The 24,516-nt window shown below is 37.0% G+C and overlaps 1 protein-coding gene across 2 annotated transcripts in view; it reads right to left on the reverse strand.

Annotated features, from left to right (window-relative positions):
* Nucleotides 1-24,516, reverse strand: part of LOC117337032 (1-phosphatidylinositol 4,5-bisphosphate phosphodiesterase gamma-1-like) — a 66,395-nt gene that overhangs the window by 9,793 nt on the left and 32,086 nt on the right. For both annotated transcript variants that reach the window (XM_033897782.1, XM_033897781.1), the window contains 17 exons: nt 22,705-22,775; nt 21,804-21,923; nt 18,143-18,312; nt 16,825-17,025; nt 16,012-16,134; nt 15,196-15,373; nt 10,931-10,999; nt 8,238-8,341; nt 7,799-7,944; nt 7,342-7,490; nt 7,094-7,190; nt 6,653-6,749; nt 5,850-6,020; nt 5,251-5,353; nt 3,086-3,200; nt 2,500-2,664; nt 1,607-1,883 (listed from right to left, as the gene is read on the reverse strand). In XM_033897782.1, coding sequence (XP_033753673.1) covers nt 1,607-1,883; nt 2,500-2,664; nt 3,086-3,200; nt 5,251-5,353; nt 5,850-6,020; nt 6,653-6,749; nt 7,094-7,190; nt 7,342-7,490; nt 7,799-7,944; nt 8,238-8,341; nt 10,931-10,999; nt 15,196-15,373; nt 16,012-16,134; nt 16,825-17,025; nt 18,143-18,312; nt 21,804-21,923; nt 22,705-22,775 — 2,356 coding nt within the window. The remainder of the gene's footprint in view (nt 1-1,606; nt 1,884-2,499; nt 2,665-3,085; nt 3,201-5,250; nt 5,354-5,849; nt 6,021-6,652; nt 6,750-7,093; nt 7,191-7,341; nt 7,491-7,798; nt 7,945-8,237; nt 8,342-10,930; nt 11,000-15,195; nt 15,374-16,011; nt 16,135-16,824; nt 17,026-18,142; nt 18,313-21,803; nt 21,924-22,704; nt 22,776-24,516) is intronic.

Genomic DNA, 24,516 nt, shown 5'->3' on the forward strand with positions numbered 1-24,516 from the left:
TGGCCCTTATTCCTTTAAAATAATTATTTAATGTATTCAATTTTAAGACCTTAATTACCCTAATGAATAGAAAGAAGGAAAAAACAGACTAAAGTCTGACAATTTTTAAGATACATTTTGTATTTGAGTTTTCTGGGTCAGAGAATGTAATGGCTACAGGCCTTATATAGACATAGGGTGAGTATGATGTGGGTCTACAATTCCAACACAACACATTACCATGCAGGATTATCAGTTATCTTGATCTAATTAAGATTACCTAGGGATGTCATCTAATAGTGTATTTCTGTATTTTTATGGTATTACCACCTTGCAAAAGTCTGAACTCTTTTATCTTTAAAATTTAAAGTAAATATATTGATTAATTGCATCCCAAACAAATTCTATGGCATTCTGCCTCTGCATTTAATTTGTATGTAACTTTTGGAGGCACAGTTTTCTAGTGGTACGATGCAGCCTAGGGCTACATGACAGAAAGGTCACTAGTTCGAGACCCAGCATGGGCGCTGTGAATGAGTATGTGGTAGGGCAGTGCAAGAAATGTTGTGTAAAGCTGTTAACACCAAAATGGCAGCTCCGGTTGCATCCTCCCAGCGGAGAGTTGAGAAAGACTTTGGCTGGTTGCTTAAAGCCTAATAACCATGTTGCTGTGATAGCGGTGTGTAAAACTCTAAAATAATTATTATTATTACATCATGCGTTTCATTTTCCTTAACTATACGCATAAGGTGTATCATGAACTATTGCACAACTAAAATGACTATTGCATGGTCATGTGCGAACTATTGAACACCTGTGATGCTTCAGAATTTGGTCACTTGCAAACTTTTGAACAATTATGTTGTTTCGGAATTTAGTCCTACCCTTTTAAGTGTCTAAGTCACTTGGATGTCAACACTGCCAGATGACAGTCATGGCGACTTCTAGGCCTACAGGAAAGTTGAGATTTCAGTCATTCTAAGTGTGTTTTAGTGATTATGTAATAAAACAAGTATATCATGGGTGTCTGTGCAATAGTCCAGAATATTTGACCCTTGGTACTGGTAATCGACCGCAGTTCTATTGTACGAGGCAGAAAACAGCGGTCAATTATAATACCTCGTGTCAAATATTCTGGACTATTTCACAGACAACTATAATGATATATTGGTATACTATATTATTTACCGGTATATTATTATGATGCTTTTATCTTTTGTTTCATTTATTGGTGTTAATTAGATCCATATCTATAGGCTGTTAGTGCTGTAGAATCTTTAACAAAACCTAACTTTATAAGAATCTTGATGCAAATATTGCTGTGGATAGTTTAAAAATACTGACTATTATTCTCTTCATTTTAGCAATATCAATTTTTTTTAAAAATTGGGTTTCAATTATGTATAAACATTTTTCTTATATGGTAAACATATATTTATAACATGTCATATGAATGCATTACAAAACCTAGACTCTACCATATATAACAATACATGTTTCTAATTCTAATGCATTTTCATGCAAAATACTGTTATCTACACACAAAACACGACCAGACCCACACTTCTATACCACTAAAACATTCTTCACCACAAAATCGTCCTGACAATACCTCAAGGACACTTACTTTCTCTGTCGCCGTTCCTCATTCTTGGCGAGTAGAACCTGCTCTGTCTCTTTGAGTTCATCTTGAAGAGACTGGATAGCATTATCACTCTGTCCGGATTGTTCCATTTCCTCTAATTCTCTTGTGAGTTTGTTCTTGGTTTCCAGGAGTTCCTGTATACATCCGTATATGTAACAGTCCTCCGATTCCTGGGGGTTCCGCATCTCCATGTGGACTAGGATGGCGGCCATTTCTAAATCCTCCCCAAATCCATTTTTCAGGGGTATACTCCGATAACCTGTGAATACATGGTAACAATAATGGCTGACATGTCGACAGCTGCTAAATCTCTAACAATTTGTCGAGTCGTTCTACCGCTTTAGATGAAAGTTCTTAATTAAACACAGTTTGCAAAGCATGATGATGATCACCACCCCCTTAGATCAATTTGTTGTACAGGAGCCATGAGAAAACTTTAAATGGACAAAACAGTTTCTCAGTGTTTTCATATAAAGGCAGCGTAAGATAAAATGGGCAATTAAAAGATATTTCATATCAAGATAAATGCAAAGAATCAGTTGAATAACACTTAATTTATACAAAATTAGTACGTAGATATATTAGATATCGAGGTGTTGCTTGTTCACATCAGGAAAAGATGGCCATAACTTCAATATAAATTTTTGGGAATCTTAAGTCGGAACTTGCTGTATCCATTCGGCAAAAAAACCAACACATGTCTGGTAATAAGCCCACCCATACCTTCTGCTGTTCAGCAGTAGATCTGCCAATAAATATTTCATTCTCCTGAAATTATCCCACTGCCTGACTTCAAGTCTGAGGTTGTTTTGGCCACCTGGGATTCTTTGCAGGATAAAATGTTTTTGTTCTTTTGATAAACATGATCTACTTACCACTTTTGATGCATGGGACAGGGAAGGTGGCCTGTCCGAGGAAGTTTGGTTCTCCAAAGGTATCCTCATCCTGGACGACGAAGCGAATGATTGCAAGTTCTGGACACAGCAGGTCAAAAACCACAAAATTGTTGTCCTTCCAGACAGGGTTCAGGCCATTGTCCGCTGATGGTAATGTAGTTATTAGACATTCAGAATACAACAGATCCCAGTGTTTCACACACTTGTAATTTAATGATTTTAATTATAATGAATATTTAATTTCTTTGGTTGAAATTCAAAAACTATTATCTCAAATTGACTGTTCATAGAACAATATACATACCATAACTTCAAATTCAAATTGAAGTTTTTTTTTGTTCATTTCATGCAAAGCAATCTATATTTTGAAAACTTAATTAAACTCACAGACATACTAGTTTATGATAACCAGTTGTCATCAATTTTTCAACAATTCCATATTTCACTTCATCTATGTGCAACAAGCATATTGGCTAATTTCTGAATGACTGAGTCACTTTTGAACCAAGGCAGCATAAGAACCTCCTCTGTTCTGCAGAATGAATTCCTTGTATGTAAATCTCACCTATTGTTGGAGTTTTGAACTTGTGGACGTCATAATCAATTCCGGTAACTTCTATCTCTATAAAAGGACTAGCTATTCCGCGGCCGGACTTCACCAGGTGACGAGCACCTATTACCTGTAATCAAATTGATTGTCAAATTAAAGTTTATTGATATATGAAACAGTTTCTTCAAGTTGGTAAGTATGAATGAGAATAGACTTTGGTACATCACAACCAATATTTAATTTTTGAGGTTATGTTTCCGCAACTACACTCTGTCACCTTCACCAGGCATATGCATGGTTATATATATAATTACTGTTTATCCATGCAAGTCTTTTTGTGTTGCTAGGTTTATCACCCCGTGAACTGCCATGGTCATTTTGAGGTGGGGATGCCTTGTAGTAGTTGGTGACTACCTCATTGAATAACATACGGGAGTCATGTTGCATATGTCATCCAGAGCAATTAGGGTAAAGAGCCTTGCCAAAGGACACAACCACAGCAACACATACCGGCCTGTTTCTCATGATCAGCTTCCCGAAAAACTCAAACCCACACTGGTAGGGACTGTTGAACCGCACACCTAGATCTTCACTTAAGATTATGTGGCGACACTCTAACCGACTGAACAAGTAGTTTCAATCATAGAGGTTGTATAGTAACTAAATAGTAACTTAAACGTATACAGGAAATCAGCTCCAGAGAGCTGTCAAGCCTTGGGCTCATACTGAATGAAAAGGGCTTCAGACTCACAAGAGGTTGGATAAAGGCCACCCGCCTTGTCCCCTGCACACAGCCAACTGCCCTGATTACAGGAAATGGTACACCTGTAGCCCACTGCCCTGATTACAGGAAATGTTACACCTGTAACCCACTGCCCTGATTACAGGAAATGTTACACCTGTAGCCCACTGCCCTGATTACAAGAAATGTTACACCTGTAGCCCATTGCCATGATTACAGGAAATGTTACACCTGTAGCCCACTGCCCTGATTACAGGAAATGTTACACCTGTAGCCCACTGCCCTGATTACAGGAAATGGTACACCTGTAGCCCACTGCCCTGATTACAGGAAATGTTACACCTGCAGCCCACTGCCCCGATTACAGGAAATGTTACACATGTAGCCCACTGCAGTGATTACAGGAAATGTTACACCTGTAGCCCACTGCCCTGATTACAGGAAATGGTACACCTGTAGCCCACTGCCCTGATTACAGGAAATGTTACACCTGTAACCCACTGCCCTGATTACAGGAAATGTTACACCTGTAGCCCACTGCCCTGATTACAAGAAATGTTACACCTGTAGCCCATTGCCATGATTACAGGAAATGTTACACCTGTAGCCCACTGCCCTGATTACAGGAAATGTTACACCTGTAGCCCACTGCCCTGATTACAGGAAATGTTACACCTGCAGCCCACTACCCCGATTACAGGAAATGTTACACATGTAGCCCACTGCAGTGATTACAGGAAATGTTACACCTGTAGCCCACTGCCCTGATTACAGGAATCCTACACCTGTAGCTCACTGCCCTGATTACAGGAAATGTTACACATGTAGCCCACTGCCCTGATTACTGGAAATGTTAAATCTATAGCCCACTGCCCTGATTACAGGAAATGTTACACCTGTAGCCCAGTGCCCTGATTACAGGAAATGTTACACCTGTAGCCCACTGCCGTGATTACAGGAAATGTTACACCTGTAGCCCACTGCCCTGATTACAGGAAATGTTACACCTGTAGCCCACTGCCGTAATTACAGGAAATGTTACACCTGTAGCCCACTGCCCTGATTACAGGAAATGTTACACCTGTAGCCCACTGCCGTAATTACAGGAAATGGTACACCTGTAGCCCACTGCCCTGATTACAGGAAATGTTACACCTGTAGCCCACTGCCCGATTACAGGAAATGTTACACATGTAGCCCACTGCCCTGCTTACAGGAAATGTTACACCTGTAGCCCACTGCCCTGATTACAGGAAATGTTACACCTGTAGCCCACTGCCCTGATTACAGGAAATGTTACACCTGTAGCCCACTGCCCTGATTACAGGAAATGTTACACCTGTAGCCCACTGCCCTGATTACAGGAAATGTTACACCTGTAGCCAAACTTAACCAGAGACTTTATCACTGATTGTTGAGTAACAAATGTAATACTGACCGTGATTGATATGGTGAGAGGGGCCACCCCTTGTAGAGTGGTCTTGTCATAAGGATTGAACACTGGGATTTTCATCGTCGCAGGCTGCAGTAGGTAGCCACAGCTTTAAAGAGAATTATCAGTTTACAAATAAAAGCAACTTCCAACTTTTGTTTTTAAACTTCATAATACATTATATCCTACTACACAAAATCAACGGAGAATTCTGACATTTAAACGAAACTGTGTACTATCTCATCTACAAAGTGTTCCAAATATCAATATGGTCACCACATAGGAAGGATCTTTATTGAAAACCGTAAGGTACCAAGCCAAGAAGATTATCGCTATTTGAAATAAGTTTAGCAGGATCTTTGAGCTATAAGAGTTCGAAATAATGAGATTTGAATTTTTTTTTTTTGGATGGTGGTAGATATTTGATAAACTACAAATGTACTTAAAGTATCTAACCTCCTCCTTCAATGATAATATATGGAGAAAATGTCATGTCAGTCATGTAATATATATACTTTCCATTCCTTGGGAAAAGTCTGTAATCAAGAATTAAACATTGACGTTATAGCATTATACCACATGTACATTAAAGGGAGCGGTCTTACTTTCCGTTCCTGAGGAAACGCCCCTGGTTGAGCTGTATAGAGCGGTCCGGAGTCTGATAGTTAAGGGCCACCATCTGTGTGCCCACGTTCCAGCAAGGCACTGGGTCATAGTTGGAGGAATCGAGCCGTGACCCTTTAGGGTAGACACGACTTAACTGATTCCTATTGTATGTGAAGACGGTTAAGGACAAATTGTATACAAAAATCAACATTAAAACCTTATATCATTATTTCTTTTTTTTTTTTGGCTGCTTATATCAGTGTCTTTGAGAAATATATATTTATACTTATATGCTAGTTTTGACTGCCCCTACTCTAGTTTCTGACCACTGGCCAACATATGTATTACCTATGATCGCAAACTGCAGATTGTATTTGGATACCATATTTATCCTCAAATACACTCCCTCCCCTTGTGTGCAAGTACTGTATTAAAAGTCTGGGGAGTTTTTTTGTGTGAACATTTTTAGCTTACTATTTCAAAATTGTTGGTTCTGCAAAAGTAAAGAAGGGGGCTTATTTGTGAAATGGGGCTTATTTGTGAAATGGGGCTTATTTGTGAAATGGGGCTTATTTGTGGATAAATCCAGTTCAAGAAGATAATCTATACAATATACTACAAGCAGATATATATTTCTATACTGTGGGTGCCATTTTAGGATAAGTTTATGTGATAGTATTTTATTTTATAATGGAGTCTACAGTTGTATTAATGATAATATCATAAAGTTAGTTTGCAATTCACAATCAAACCTTAACTTGTCAACAGAGAATATGGATAACATGGGGTTTAAAAAGGATATTTGACAAAGAAATTTGCCTGAGACAGAGAGAAAAACTTCTCCATCTTGGTTTCAGAGAATGAAGACATCTCGCAGCAATTTGGATTGTTCATTACTCCTGAAAAAATATTTAGCCAGCATTACACAAAGTTGATAACATTTTGTATATACATGTATGCAAATTCAAACAATAGTGTCCGATTGTCAAAATACCTATAAATAATTGCCAGCAAAACACATCAATGAAAAGAGTGTGAAGAAGAAAAGCTGATACATGTTTGAGTGAATCTTTTGGAAAATCTGTCCAATAAATTAAAAAAAAATCCTAAAATCTAATGTAAAGTCATATGGTTTCAATCTGGGTGTGACACCGAGTCCAATTTCTATAATAATTATAGATAATGGCAGAAGTGTTATGTAAACAACCCTCCATTAGAAGATGATCTCATACAGAAGACTTACTTTGCGGTTCAAATGGCACTGCAATGGTGTAGATGACGAGGTCAGAAAGGTCACGAGCCAGACACTTCTTACGCTCTAATCGTTTGTCCTCTTGTTTCTATAATTAGACCATTAAACACAGTTACACATGTTTGCCTGTATAGACCATATCTTTTATCGACCATCAACTGGCGAAGAAAGACATTTTATTAGCTGTCAGTAACGATCCATATACCACACAGAAAGTAAGTAATGATATGTTGGCTTACCGTTCCATCCAGATTGTTAGTACACATGTTGATATTCTCTATCCATTCCTTCATCTCCGCTTCACTGTCGGCGGCCACTTCAATCGGAACGTTTTGTGTACGTGTAAAGATACGCACAACAAACGGACGGTCTGTTCGACTCACTGGCTCTGAAATAATCACAGGTCAGTCTGGTTATATTTGAGTTTTAATTAGGAATGTTTGATTTGTAAGAAATTGAATACTGTAAAAATACAGCTAATGTGAAGGTTCGCCTTTCTCTCAATGATACTCTGCGAGATTTTCTCTTGGTACTTTCTGAGAAATAGTACTAACATGAATTGTGTAGGACGGACCACATCCAAGGAAGACAGTTTGAAGTCCACCATCTGATGATGAACTAACAAAACTGAAATTAAGTTAATATAACAAAGGAACTGAATTATTGTAGACATCTGTAGAATCAATTTGAAAGTACCTATTTTACAGCCCTGAACATCTATGCAGCCTTTCTGCATAGCCCCCAAGGGAGTCGTGTCTGCAGACTCATCCTGGGTCTCAATCTCTTCCACCATGTAGTCGGGGAACCAGGCCTGCTTCTTGTCACCATAATCACCACGCCACCTGGTGGCAGAGCAAAGAATCACAGTTATGCATACATACAGACCTGTATTAACATCTGAAGGTTCGTTAAAATTAATGGATTTATGTTTTTAAAATATTATCTTAAAATCAACAAAGTACTGGCTGGTTATTCATTAATCATACTAATATACTATATATCAACTTATGTTTATATATTCTCATTTAAAAAAATGCATTATCATAAATAACATTCAAGATATTTCTCTTTCTTTTAAGAATTTATGTTTGATTTCCTTAGCTAAGATGTTTGTATTCTGGAAACAAGTACTGACCACCCATTGTCGGACTTGTTGACATTGGTGATGATAGCACCCTTCAGGAAGGAGAGTTCATCCGTGCGGTTCGCTGGATAGTCGTACAGAGCTTTGACCTTTACCTGGAAAAGTAAATTAAGTGATGAACATCAATGACTATAGTCATCATTTTATCATGTATAGATCCACCAGATGAAGTGGTTTAATTCCAATACAATAATACATTTACATGTATATAGCCAACGCATTAACTCAATGACCTCACTTGCTTAGATCAAAGTCAAAATTCAGTTCTAACAGTAAAAAATTCTATGTAAAATATAATCCATTACCTGGAATACTTGGGATATCTCCCAGAGACTTTCAGACAAAGAGTAGACTACGACTGCTACAGAGGACACTTACTTCAGAAGTAAAAGTAGATAAATTACGACTGCTACAGAGGACACTTACTTCAGAAGTAAGAGTAGACTACGGCCGCTACAGAGGACACTTACTTCAGAAGTAAGAGTAGACTACGGCCGCTACAGAAGACACATACTTCAGAAGTAAGAGTAGACTACGGCTGCTACAGAGGACACTTACTTCAGAAGTAAGAGTAGACTACGACTGCTACAGAGGACACTTACTTCAGAAGTAAGAGTAGACTACGGCCGCTACAGAAGACACATACTTCAGAAGTAAGAGTAGACTACGGCTGCTACAGAGGACACTTACTTCAGAAGTAAGAGTAGACTACGGCTGCTACAGAGGACACTTACTTCAGTAGTAAGAATAGACTACGGCGGCTACAGAGGAGATTTACTTCAGAAGTAAGAGTAGACTACGGCCGCTACAGAGGACACTTACTTCAGAAGTAAGGGTAGACTACAGCCGCTACAGAGGACACTTACTTCAGTAGTAGTAAGAGTAGACTACGGTCGCTACAGAGGACATTTACTTCAGAAGTAAGAGTAGACTACGGTCACTACGTATACAGAGGACACTTACTTCAGTAGTAGTAAGAGTAGACTACGGCCGCTACAGAGGACACTTACTTCAGAAGTAAGAGTAGACTACGGCCGCTACAGAGACACTTACTTCAGAAGTAAGAGTAGACTACGGCCACTACAGAGGACACTTACTTCAGAAGTAAGAATAGACTACGGCCGGTACGGAGGACACTTACTTCAGAAGTTAAAGTAGGCTATATTTATAGCTCTGGTCAAACAGTAGGCTATAGCTATGGTCGATACAGAAGAGGCATACTTTAGAAGTAGCAGTACGTAAGCAATAGTTATGGCCGATATAGATGAAGCATACTTTAGAAGTTGTAGTCTAGTACAGAAAACTCAACTTATTTCTAGTATAAATAATTATTTAACCAAACTGTGTACAAGAAATAATCAATGTGGGCTTGTTTGTTTAGAAAATACAGAACTCTTTTGGATATACTCAACATGAATTTTTGAAAACATCATTAATGTCGGACGGTATATTACAACAGAAATGAGTGGACATTAAAGATAAAGCTATATACACATGCCCCACTGATAATACTACTATCAGCCATGCAGGTCTGCTCTGGTCACCAAACAGTTGTTCTGCCAAGTATGGACACAAGTCTTATTCCATAATTCTATTTCTATTGTATTTCTTGGTTTTCCTGTTACTACATGCAAGTATACAGAAGGATGTTTATTTTGCTGGAATGTACTATACAATCGAGTATTAAAGTTGCTGAACAGATCATCTCTATATCTGAAGATGGTGCAATAAGGAGAGTACAGACACCTCTGTTTAGACAAAAAATCTGTAGTAGTTCATGCAGTAAATAATACAATTATACTAAAATCTGTAAAATATGTTTCAAACACAATGACTTAGGTAGAGGTGAAGAGGTCATATATCATTCACTTCCAGCTCAAGTTCAAAGGTCAATGGGATGCCATATCATTCAGAAATAAGTGTAAGGTCAAAGGCAGGGTACATTGAACATCATTCAGTTATAAGCCCTGGGTCAAATATCCAAGGTGGGTTACCATTCTGAGATAGGCTTCAGGTCAAAGATCAAAGGTGAATCACTATTCAGAGATAAGCTGCAGGTCAAAGATCAAAGGTGGGTTACCATTCAGACATAAGCTGCAGGTCAAAGATCAAAAGGTGGGTTACCATTCAGAGATAAGCTGCAGGTCAAAGATCAAAGGCAGAATATATCATTCACAGATCAACTCAAGGTCAAAGGTCATAGGCTGGACCTATTCAGATATCAGTTCAAGGTCAACGTTTGTCATTTCTATCTCAAGGTCCAATGTTGAAAGCAAGACATATTCTGTGACTAAGATAAAAGTCAAGGTCCAAGACAAGGTGCAACATTCTGTGACTTATTCTTAAGGTCAAGGTCAATGGCAGGACAAATACTTCTGTGACTGTCAGCTCAATGTCAAGGTCAAAACCAGGACATATTCCGTGGCATCATGCTCAACAGGATTACAAGCTGAAACCTGCATACATTTTGAACATATCCACAAATGACAAAGGTCAAAAACATATTGGTCTGCAATCTCCAGCTCAAGTTCAAAGGTCAAAGTGAAGTATTTTACATACCAGCATGGCTCTGATGATACAGTACCACAGGCCTTTGAGCCACATACTTAAAAGATTCAGTTACATGTAAAGAAGTCACTGAAGAAAGATGATGGACAGCTATGATTTATGGCTAGAAACATTACCTTGGTTACAAACTCATTTGGCTGGTGATAAATTCCCTCTGCTCCACGATTCTCATCCATATCCGGTACCTAAAATGCACCAGCATGCAAAAAGATGCATTTAAAAACATACACACATCCATATAACATATACAACTACATGGCTGCTTCTCATCACATGATGAGTCATGTGACAAACCATCATGTCATGTGACTTCTTGCGATTAATTCATTAATGTTATGAATAGCATAGCTAAGTGTTTGCAACATTTGCCCAACATCTTCACATATTACTTTCATGCTATACATTATATTTAACAGCTACAAAAGGCTGCAACACTGACCGTATTAGTTTTCTTAATCTTCAGCAGGAATTAATTGGTGACTCAAGATATCAACCAAATGATTACACAGTATATTGTATAAAAATAAACAATATAAATGTAGTGTCTACTTGAACTATAATGCTAAACAACTCGTAAAGTATGTAATTACTACGTGCATGCTGTACAATGCAAATTTTTTTTTTTCAAAAATGCTTTATATGCAAAATTTCGCATAAAAACTACTGGCAAATAAAATTTAACAATTTAAGAAAAAACAAAAGCTAACCAATCATTTTACAAAACTTCAGAGATTCACAATGACATGGAAAATCTGAGATAACATAGTGATAATATTGGATTTTTAATATTCTATATCACATCACCGGCCTGTTATCCAATTCCCCAGTGTAATATTTTTGCACCGTCCACAAGTGTAACATACCAAGGAGCATTTTTCATTGGATGTGCTGGACAGAAATAGATTGTGACGTTATAAAGTGAATATTGATGTTATGCGATGAATAAAAAAAGATGCAACAAAATGACCACCTGTATGATTTGCTCAATCAAAGTTCACAAAAAAAAAAAAAAAAAAAATCTAAGACTTATTTCCTAAAATCTCCTATGGAATAAAAACCTCATTAAGATCTAAGGTATCTTGGCAGACGTCCTACAGACATGATACATGTATCTCACTTCTGATATATTTACAAAGGTGCTAATAAATATGTCAACCTGTCGTCAGTGGTCACTCAACAGTTTTATTTCTTGTGGAAGCGTGTGACAATTATAGCAAAGCCTGAAATATCACAACATCCCAGCCAGAAACCATGACAAAATAGCAAGTTTTAATTTACTTGTACAAAATTAAATATTTTGGAAAAAAATATTTATGCGTCACAACTACTTCATTCAGAAAGATGTTTTTTTCTGAATACAGGTATAATAATCTGCCTCTATATTCAAATCCTAGGCCATATCTATTTATACACACTTTGTGAAAAGAAAAACAAGAGACCTATAGGGCCTGAATTGCTAGCATGGCTAATAAGGAACAAGAAATATATTTGTGCAACATGAAAATAGTGCCCCTATTCCTCCCTTTATTTTGACCCTGAATGACCTCAAAACGACTATAACCTGTATTGTAGCAGCTATGGACACATGGAATGACGGAAAAATCTGGGGTAAAACAGTATTCCCTTCCCCCTCAACTAAGTTGTACAATATCTCTAATTATAAGGCATTGATAGTCTGTTAATGGTACAGTTATCATTACCAAAATTTACCTGTGTTTGTGTTTATGATAAGTCAGGTGTAAATCATATGAATCCTCACAGAATTGAGAAGAGAGGTGAATCATGTGTCTTAACACGAGTGATGTTTTAACTTTAAAGCTATAGAGTGATTGGGATATTCACGCTAGTGAACTTGAATATGATAGCCCTCCAGGTACCTATACTTGTCAAATATCAACTACAGATCTTCAGAAGCAGATTCTCAGAGGATTATTTAAAACTATATTACCCTGTGACCTGGGGGCCGCAGTGGCCAAGTGGTTAAGGTGTCCCTACACTTTATCAGTAGCCCTCAACTTCTGGGTTACGAGTTCGAAACCTATGTGGGGCAGTTGCCAGGTATTGACCATAGGCCGGAGGTTTTTCTCTGGGTTCTCTGGCTTTCCTCCACCTCCAAAACCTGGCACGTCTTTAAATGACCCTGGCTGTTAATAGGACGTTAAACAAAAAACCTACGCAGGTGCCCCCTGGCATAATATCAGTAACCAGTTGCTTAGAGTTTTCTAGAAGAAGTATAAAGTTGATAGATGTACGGACAACAGACAACCGCTTCTACTCCATACCTAAGGCTCACTGGCATTTTGTGCCGACCTAAAAAGGAAACGAACAAATCTTTTCCATGATTTGCTTTTTATCAAATTTCGATAAAACCTCCAACTTTTTGAAAAGAAATTAAAAAAGAAACAAAATTAAAAAAAAATTAAACAAACTGATATTGTTTCCATAAAGAAAGTACAATCTACAAAAAAAATGAAATTCTTTGGATAAAAAGGTAATCGATATGAGAAGTTGACTGTGTGAAAATTATATACCAATTTGCAGCAGGCATTGGTGCATTTTGTCAAATCTGTTTCAAACAAAATCATATTGAAAATATGAAAGCATTGAAAATGTACGACAAATCATTATCAACAAAAATTTGGGCAAATGAAACCAACAGTTAGCTAGCTAAGGTATAACACATTTTACACGAGACAAACAAAATAATCACGGCAGTAGCAGTGCAAGGCATCCTGAAAATAAAAGAGTTCTCATCCGTACACGATTACACATGCTACAACAAAACATTACTCGGCATTGTAAGACATTCTACAGGACCACAAATCATGCTGGATAGTCCAACTCCTTGAGCTCCATAGACATAATCGGATATTTCACAAATAAACCAGGTGTTACCAGATTTCGTACTACTGTACTTAACGTTTCAAATCAAAATACTAATACCTTGACAGACTGGCCCCGGTTTTATCAATATTCCTTAAAATAATTATAACTTATGAATGCATTTCCTTAACTACGTCAGTTTCATTAGTATTCCTTAAGAAATTCTTTAACTTAGAAAGAATTACAGAATTTAAATTCCTTAACTACAATTTTTTCCTTCACTCTAATAATGCTTCCCAATGGAAAATGTTAAGCTAAAATTTCCTCAATTTAAGGACTCTGATGAAATTAGCAACTGGATATATTACAAGCCTTTCGTCAACAGATCTAACAGTTATACAAAATCATGGACAAATATTGTTTGGTTAATAGAACTAGATATTGTCATATTGTCAGAATCACTGGACTGAATATTGACATATTGTCTGAATAACTGGACTGAATATTGACATATTGTCTGAATAACTGGACTGGATATTGTCATATTGTCTGAATAACTGGACTGGATATTGTCATATTGTCTGAATAATTACACTGGATATTGTAATTTCTGTTCATCGTTGAACAAAGCCAGTGTTCCATAGAATGTCTACAAGCCGCCCTAAACACATACATCATATCCACTGTGTAGATTTCGTGCGGAGTGTTACCTTTGAAAACTCGTTTGGACAGATATAATCTGCCCCAGGTTCAAATGCTTCCTGGAAATACATTGACACAACATCACAAATAGTATAGCACTGATCTTCATCATTAACTAAATTTCTCATTAGTGTTGAAAGCTGTATTTATCAAATGACAAAAAAGTCACTGCTCATAATTAGGCCCCTTTCTTCATTTTTGCAGAATCATTTATTTTAGAATAGAAAGCTACAGAGGTTCACAAATATGCCCTCTCCGGTAAACTTAAACACCAGAGGTGGGGCTAATCTTTGAGGATGAATATGTTTGTTTAAATTCCATTTCAGATTCTATGCATTGATGCCTTCATATTTATTAGAAAATAAACTAATATTTCCTCTTATCAAAATATATATACATCTGTCAATTTTAATTTGTTTTCCTTGTTAATTTATCTTATTTAAGATTTTTTGCTTTTTAATTGATCTTATCAAAGTTTATTTAGTTCTTTTATTTTCTCTTATCAAAGTTTTTTCTTTAGTATTTTTTATTTTCTCTTCTCAAAGTTTAAATTTGTCAACTTTTTAATTTTTAATTTATCTTACCTAAGTTTTTTTTATACTTTTTGATTGCTCTACCAATTCTTTTTTACTGTTTGTTTTCTTTTATCAATTTTTTTTCTTCAAATTCTGATAAGACTGAAGTATCTACTAATACTGCTGGTTGATGAATCTTTTTTTTTTATTAATATGTTTTTTCCTCACAACCTTAAGTCAGTGCTATATCAGTATTTATCACTATAGTGGCGAAGCAACAGTATTATAGATAATATTTCATCTTTGACTTTAAATCGTCGGTAAGAGTCAAGGTTACTTACCACGCCTCTCTCCTCTACGAGTCGCTGACTGACGGCATATTTGAGACGGACTTTATTATACAGAGGGTTCTTTTCGTAGTACTCCACGAGGTCCACCAAACTCTCAAACTCAGCTGATCCAATAACAAACAAGCGCTCCTCATTCTGGATACGACAGTGCTTGATTTTCCCATCAGCTCTGAAACATGTTAGCATCTTCCTCAGTTAATATAATCCTTATGTCTCTGAATATAAATACCTGAAAAGCTTTATATTGTCTTAAAATTTGCTACTACAGTTTTGAAAGTATAAATCTACAATAGACTGGAAACAAACGACTTCAGATAATCAAATTCTTAAGACTTTTTAAAGACTTTCTGTCATTAAATTCAATGATTTTTCGAAAATGTTTCAGGGACTTTTAGTGAAATTCACATATTCATTTATGTACAAAGTTTGATATACATCCTTAAACAAAACTACTGCTGTAAATATATTGTACAATGATATCTTAAACAATTTTAAAGCTCATGGTTTTGTTGTGGCATTTTTTTTCTTAATTATCCTCTTAAGTTTATTTCAACCCCAAACTTTGGTAAAGACATAAATTCAAGACATCTCTGTCAAATTCCAATACTTTTGATGCATGACATGGAACTCAAAGATTTTTCTAAGCAAGGGCTGAAATCAAAGGACTTTTCATCTGTATAAAGCATGCCCTTTATAGAAATGTTGCACCACCTTTATGGCTAAAAAAGGCTGCTCTGTCCATCTCAACTGATATCCCACCACAGCTAACCACCAAAGAATACTGGATACATTTGTTTTGATAATAACCTGAATGATATAGCATAGGAGTCCTGGTTTTTGACACTTCGGCGGACAAGGAAGGCTCCGTCTCTTCCAATCTTCTTCAACATGTCCTCAGCCTGGCTACGGTCAAGGTTGGAGTGAAACCAACTACAAACGGAGCAAAAATGAAGGTGACAATGTCTAAATTTAAGGAGGACATTGATCTACTAGACTCCATGTTTATTGAATGTAAACTTTTCCAAAGAGATAAAGATTAATTAAGACTGATTGAAGACAGTTATAGACTGTTGCTTTATGTAATATTTATACTACATACCAAAAGTTAAATAATACTTTTACACAAACCATCCTTAACCTGTTTAACCTTCACTTTCATCTTTTAAATATAAATTGAACTAGATGGGGTAGGAGTAAGTTTACATATAAACGAATCTAAATTTACATATAGGGTCACAATTGCATTTCACACATATGCGAACCATAGCAGGCAGAAATGGAAGAGTCTGGTTGAGCATGATTGAACAGAAAGGTGATGACAAGGCAACAGACCTCTGAAGAGGTCTTTGCCTACTAAAAAATTAATAGCATCCCAAATAAATGGTATTGTGCTTTGCCTAGATATTTTGTATGCATTGCTGTTCTTGTTGTAAGCAATCAATTTTAGGATGCTGTTTTAATTTTAAATATTTATTGATTTATTAGACTATAGTGTTAATTACTCTAGATATATTTCTAAATGATAGGTCAGACAAGCTGTGTTCAACTGTGAAGCAGATGTCTTAAACATTTCCATAATTAAATAAAATTGTATAACTCTACCAGCAACTGTTGACTTACTCTTTGCCCTCATGACTGACGAGTTGTGGAATGGGCTCGGACAGAATGATCGAGAAGTTCTGACTGCGGAGTGGGTTGGTACGATAGAAGGTGATAAGTTCATAAAGGCTATCAAACAGGGTGGTCTCAATCAGGAAATACTTGGTGGTACCCATCTCTTGTTTGGACTTGATACGACAGTGCTGTGTAGTTCCTTGCCACCTGTGGACACATTAAATTTTTTAAAACTGTAAAGAATTTTTCCAGTGTGAAATGTAGGAGTCAATTGCACAGCCCTGAAGAAGCCCACAATTTGGGTAAAACCAAAATATATTTTCTATATATTTATCTGCAAATAAGCCCCTGCCCACAAGTAGTCCATGGCCTTCTTCACTTTTGCAGGCTCATCAATTTGAAAATAGTAAGTAAAAGTGATTCACAAGTATTCGTCCCTCCCCAAACTTAAATATTAATTTTATACAAGAGGAAGAGCTCATTAGATGATATTTTTGGCTGCTAAGTATATGAAGTAAATTACTATTTTTTAAGAAACCTGCCATCTAGGCAAAAACAAACTGGTAGACATTTCCTTATCAATAGAATTCATCTTATTCCAAGTTTTCTGCAATTGAATTCTAAATTTAATTTTCTCTCTTCTTCAATCACCCTGCATGACAGTATGCAATATAAATTAAGTACAGAGAAATACTAATATTCATACAAATTCTAAACAACAATGTAAATGTTGTGAGGCTTAAATAAAAGAGCTTGCTTAAAGTCCAAGAGATATTGAAAATTCCATCTGTCATTCATTTTAGGTTACTGACATTAACAATTATACTGGAAAAGAATATTTGCTGATGTCTGATTGTTCCACATGTATATATCTCACATGAACTCCAGGTAAACATTATTTGGCTTTTTAGAATTCTCTTTGATATCCTTCTTTCGCACTTAATTACACAGTTGAGCCAACTTATAATATCAAATATTATAATTTCCTGTTATTATTAAAAAAATGTCTGTGTACCAAATTTTCTCTATATAAATAAGTTAAAATACCCTGATTATAATATGGTCCAACATGAATCCCCATTATTATCAAATTCTAAAAATTATTTTTCTAAGCTGTAACCTCAGGTAAGTGCTAATATTTGACCCCTGGAGTGGACCAGTCATTATCATCCCTAATTATCACCAAAGGCTTCCAGGCCAGGATTCTAGCCCGGTTTTTATAATATCCCACTTCATTTCAACATTTTTCTCTGGAAAGTAGAATATTATATTATGCAGGTTCCACTGTAATTAATCATTAAATCTCTGTTATTAATCTGCTTACCAGAATGACAAAGAGAAGTCTCCGACAAATGTCTCACTCTCTCGGACCAGGAAAGCTCCATCTCCCAGGGAGGCATATTCTCGTAAGAGTTCCACGGCCTTGTTTCTCCCTCCCTCTAACTTTCCATGGAACCAACGTTCGCTGAAGTGGAGTTCGTCCTGGGGGCGGTCCTGAAAAAGTCACATGATCACATCACTATATATAGAGATGGAGGAACGATTTGAGCCGACCACTTGAGAATACTGGTTACAATGGGTACTAATTAACCATGCATCATATGTGTACATGCAGTTAGGTTTAACACCATTTATTGTGATCATTAAATTTTACATGCAAAATTAACTCATTTTTATAGCGCATCAAATATGGAATTTTTTTCTCCAATGTTACCTGTATATCTAAGGTTCCTATATTAGAATACACATACTGTATATCATTTAAAATATTAAATTAGAGTTACAGGTTTTTAGAGTTGATGTTCTAGGAATAAATTTTGATCTGAAAACTATCTATTATCAAACACTTAATAAAGCTTTAAAGAACAAGTTCTCATCAACTGGATTTAATATGGCCAAGGAAAGCATAATATAATTTTTCTGTGAAAACAGCAATAATTTTGTTTGTGTTTATAATAAAGGTGTAACAAACCCACGTAAACATAAATTCATTTTATTTTATCCAGGAATAAGCCAATGCATACCTTGAAATAAGCCCACCCATTTATACTACCATAAGTAAATTACTAACGAAGTGTGTTATTTCGATATCCTGCAATAAGCCCTCTGCAACTCCCGACTTTGTTGTTGTAATTGTAAATTTTGGCCTTCCGGGAATAAATAAGGATTGATAAACAAATCCAGAAATATATATTTATTTCAATGATATTTAGGTATATCATCGGTAAAACTTTATTTTAGATAACAATTTATTCTTAATACTGAATTAAAGGCCAGTTATATATAATTATAAGGGTTAGAAAAACAAGCACAAACTCATATATTAGATACATGTATTATCAACAATCAGTTTTGTGACATTATAAAAGTTCAGGAAGAGAAACAGAGCCTCTTCCTGAAGTAAACTGGTGTGTTGAGTGAAAGACAACAGATCAATGTGTGATCTAGCTCACTTGTTTGTTAGAAGGAGAACCCCTACTGGTATCCCCCTACATCCACCCCTCCTATACCTGAACCCCTACATCCACCCCTCCTATACCTGGACCCCTACATCCACCCCTCCTATACCTGAACCCCTACGTCCATCCCTCCCACACCTGGACCCCTACATCCATCCCTCCCACACCTGGACCCCTACGTCCACCTCTCCTATACCTGAACCCCTACATCCATCCCTCCTATACCTGGACCCCTACATCCACCCCTCCTATACCTGGACCCCTACGTCCACCCCTCCTATACCTGGACCCCTACATCCACCCCTCCTATACCTGGACCCCTACGTCCATCCCTCCCACACCTGGACCCCTACGTCCATCCCTCCCACACCTGGGCCCCTACGTCCACTCCTCCCACACCTGGACCTCTACATCCACCCCTCCTATACCTGAACCTCTACGTCCACCCCTCCTATACCTGAACCCCTACGTCCACCTCTCCCATACCTGGACCTCTACATCCACCCCTCCCATACCTGAACCCATACGTCCAGCCCTCCCATACCTGAACCCATACGTCCAGCCCTCCCATACCTGAACCCCTACGTCCACCTCTCCCATATCTGAACCCCTACGTCCACCCCTCCTATACCTGGACCTCTACGTCCACCCCTCCTATACCTGGACCCCTACGTCCACCCCTCCTATACCTGGACCCCTACGGCCACCCCTCCTATACCTGGACCCCTACATCCATCCCTCCCACACCTGGACCCCTACGTCCATCCCTCCCACACCTCGACCCCTAAGTCCACTCCTCCCACACCTGGACCCCTACGTCAATCCCTCCCATACCTGAACCACTACGTCCACCCCTCCCATACCTGAACCCCTACGTCCACCCCTCCCACACCTGGACCCCTACGTCCACCCCTCCCACACCTGAACCCCTACGTCCACCCCTCCTATACCTGAACCCCTACGTCCACCTCTCCCATACATGGACCCCTTTTACGTCCACCCCTCCCATACCTGAATTCCTACATCCACCCCTCCTATTCTTAAACCCCTAAGTCCACCCTCCCATACCTGAACCCAAATGTCCTTCCCTCCCACACCTGAACCCCAACATCCATCCCTCCCATACCAAGACATGTTCTGATCTTACGTATCCTCTTATAGAGGTTAAATAATAAAATATATTAACCACCGGCCTCAAAATTCCAGGAATACTGTGGCAGTATATACATATATACTCTGACATATCTTATGTCAGTATATACATATACACTCTGACAGATCTTATGTCAGTATATACGTATATACTCTGACAGATCTTATGTATTCAAACTTGATAGGTTGGAGTGTTAATGAATCTCGCATGGATGGTGCAAGTAGGTTATTTTCAACAACACATATTTGTTCACACGTCATGGACTTATTGGACAAGTTTTAGTGTCTATTATCCTACACACAGACACATGTACACACATACACTTTACTACACTCTGAGAGAATGGCCTTTGGATAGAACAATTCTCTAGGTTTCATTTTCTTGTTAAACTGAATGAAAACCACAAAAAATGTTAGGATATTTCTAGTACCTGTTTACCTGTTGGCTTCTTTATAAGGGAGAAATGGAAAATGAAATTCATGTTAACAGCATTCGAAGGAATATTACCATACATGGCAGTGTTCAAAAAAATATTACCATATATATATGGCAGCAAACAAAAGAATATTACCAAATATGGCAGTAATATGGCAGTGTTCAAAAAAATATTACCATATATGGCAGTAAACAAAAGGACATAACCATAAATGGACAACATCAGTCACTCTTTAATCTGCATCTCTGTCAATAATGGTTTTTTGTCTTTGTTCATTTTGTATATAAAATAGGACATTTACCTTTCCTAATACAGAACCTTTCCAGTTTAGAAACCAACATAGTTTTACTAATTATTGCAAAATAACTCTTCAGCGAAAAAAAGAATCAAGATTATGTTCTACAAGAAAAGTGCATCCTTGACCTTAAGTGTAATGGTTGAGCACAAGCAACCTTGACCTTGAGTGTAATGGTTGAGCACATGCAACCATGACATTGAGTTTAATGGTTGAGCACATGCAACCATGACCTTGAGTTTAATGGTTGAGCACATGCAACATTGTAGACCTTGAACACTACTCAAAAATGAAAAACTGTGTAAGGTATCATACAACACACTTCCATCAATGATATTTTACCAAGATCTATAATGGTAGAGGCATATAGTTTGTTTTTTCTACTGACCTTGACCCTTGGGGTTACACCTAGATTTTTGGCCTTATTTAAGGTTTCATCATAAGCAATACATAGAAAATGTCCTCAGAATGACAATTATAAGACTCCATGACGGATATAAGAATACTCCATAGGAATGGATCACCAAACACGTGGAAATCCTCTACTCTGCAAAGTGTTATAACGAAGAATCTATTTTGTAAGCTTGGATAATATTCAATATAAATATGTGATGTTTTGATACCAAATAAATACAAACATACCTCACTCGTCACAGATCCGTTGTCTTCTTCAGCATCATCCTCTTCCTGCTGGTTTTGGTCCGTCTCCCCGGTGTAGTGTAGCTTTGTACTCGTCAACACAAAAAAGTGAGGATGCCATACCTGTCAGAAATAATGATATTAAACCGAGAGGACTATACGGAGGTCTGGCCCCCGAGAGGACTATACGGAGGTCTGGCCCCCGAGAGGACTATACGGAGGTCTGGCCCCCGTTTCATCAACGATCTTTAACTTAAAATTTTCACAGTAAATTAATTTCCACTGGATTAAACGATAAAATCTTACTTTTAATTCAGTAAAACCTTTCTATGGAAAATTTTAAGTTCAGGAATTTTGATGAATCTTGGGCCAGACTAGAATAAAATTTAAAATTGAATCTGTTTTCATTATTTATTAAAACAAGCTGTAAGTTTTGTTTGGGTGGACTGAATTGTGAAAGTGGTCTTAATATCAGAAGAAACTGGAGCACATGGAAAAAATATGTGATCAAGCCCTAAAGGTGAAAGGTGAGGGTGATTATCTACTCCACCAACCACCCTAAATCATTAGTAATATTTAATTATTAATACTGATGTAATATCCACTCAAAATCAAAACGTGTGGGCAAAGTTTACAAAATACACAATTGAATGATGATAATTTGCATTAAGTACCCAGACCTGAGTGTAAAATGAAAACAAATACTTTTACATGGTAATTGGCTTATTACATGTTCCTTTTAATATTTTCAATTTCCACCCCGTAATATTTTCATCCAATTAAGTTATGTGTATACTTTGTCTAAGCCAAAACTCAGCACATATATATACTGTTACAGTAATCAATTAAACAACAAACAATTCTACAGTGCTGAATATCGATTACAACTTTTGTGAAGTCTTACACTTTCAAATGGGTCCTCTAGGTACAACACCCCAGTTTTCACTGCATTGTTCATATCTCCTTCCCGTCCCGCTGTAAAAAGAAAAATCAAATTACTGAAAGTACTGAAAGAGGTGACACAGTTAATGACATCAAAGTACTTGGAGTACTGTTGTTTCTGGAACTAAGTAAAGAAATTAATCGTACACTTAAATGCAAATTAAGCACTTTATTTGTGAGGATTCATAAATATTTACTAGTAATAAACATGCAGTCAGAATAATTTAATAATAAGCTTCTCAAGGCAAAGGCTTCAAATATTTTACGATAGTTGCACTTTCACATCAAAGCTTAGGAGTATTAGTGCAGTTTACAATGAAAATTGACACAACTAAGCAGACAAAAATAATCTGAAGTAAACATGCAGAATTTTCTTTTTTACAAAATCAGCCAGCCATATATTGTGGTTCAAAGTTAAATCCAATTAAGTTGAAATGATGCATGTCACATACACATGCAGAGTATAATCAAGACAATATAAAACCTCTTAGTCAGTTACCTGCACATTTAAGTCAAGCATACAGCAAAGCATTAAATCTACCCATTTTAATTCGTGAAAAATCAAATAATCTATTCAATTTTCAGGCTCAAAATATTACCAAATTAAAAGAACAGAAAAAAATGAATACAGCATACCTAAATCTCAAAGAGATGGATTTCTTTGGCAGAAAGATATTTCAATGCAAATTGTGATCATTGCCCAGGTCATTTAGTAAGAATAAAACACTCCAAACCATTTTATATTTGTTAACAGTGAAACTGATTATCATTGGTAAAAATAGACTGTTAGCCTGAGAACACATTTACATCAACTCAATATGCAAAGATATGGCTATGGGTAATACAGTGATACAAAGGCATGGTTATGGGCAGAGTGGCTATGGGTAATGATGGCCAATAAGGGTATGGCTATGGGTAGATTATGGCTAGGGGTAATACAGTGCCACAAAGGCATGGTTATGGGCCGAGTGGCTATGGGTAGATTATGGCTAGGGGTAATACAGTGCCACAAAGGTATGGCTATGGGTAGATTATGGCTAGGGGTAAATTGTGCCACAAGGGTATGGCTATGGGTAGAATTTCAAATTCTATATAGCATTCAAGCATAGTTATGTCACTGATTATTAGGAAAGCAAGACAAAAATAAAGAAGTCATGATCAGCAACACAAACAAATACTATCTATCAGACAGAGTATGTTAATTAAAGAGAAATAGGCAAAAAGAAGAAATAACAAGCAATTAAAGATTGATAACTTCCTGTTTCCAGCTTTACTAAGCAAGAATTCCATTCTATTGTGACTTTGTTTAAACTGGATTTTAAAATGAATTTTGTAGCATAGCTTACTTTGTTATCACGGCAACCAAACTTCTACATACAACTTACATATATCATTACCACTACCAACTGTTCATGAGTACCCGAGTTCATAAGAGATACCTGTCTATGAATACTGTTTGTCTGTAACTACCACCTGTCTATTGCTACCAGCTGTCTATAAATACCACCTATCTATAACTACCACCTGTCTATTGCTACCACCTAACTATAGCTACCAGCTGTCTATAAATACCACCTGTCTGTAATTACCACCTGTCTATAACAATCATCTATCTATAACTACCACCTGTCTATAACGACCACCTGTCTATAACTACCAACTGTCTATAACTACCAACTGTCTATAACGACCACCTGTTTATAACTACAACCTGTCTGTAACGACCACCTGTCTATAACTACCACCTGTCTGTAATTACCAACTGTCTGTAACT

This window comes from Pecten maximus, chromosome 11 (assembly GCF_902652985.1).
Source record: "Pecten maximus chromosome 11, xPecMax1.1, whole genome shotgun sequence".
Taxonomy (NCBI): domain Eukaryota; kingdom Metazoa; phylum Mollusca; class Bivalvia; order Pectinida; family Pectinidae; genus Pecten; species Pecten maximus.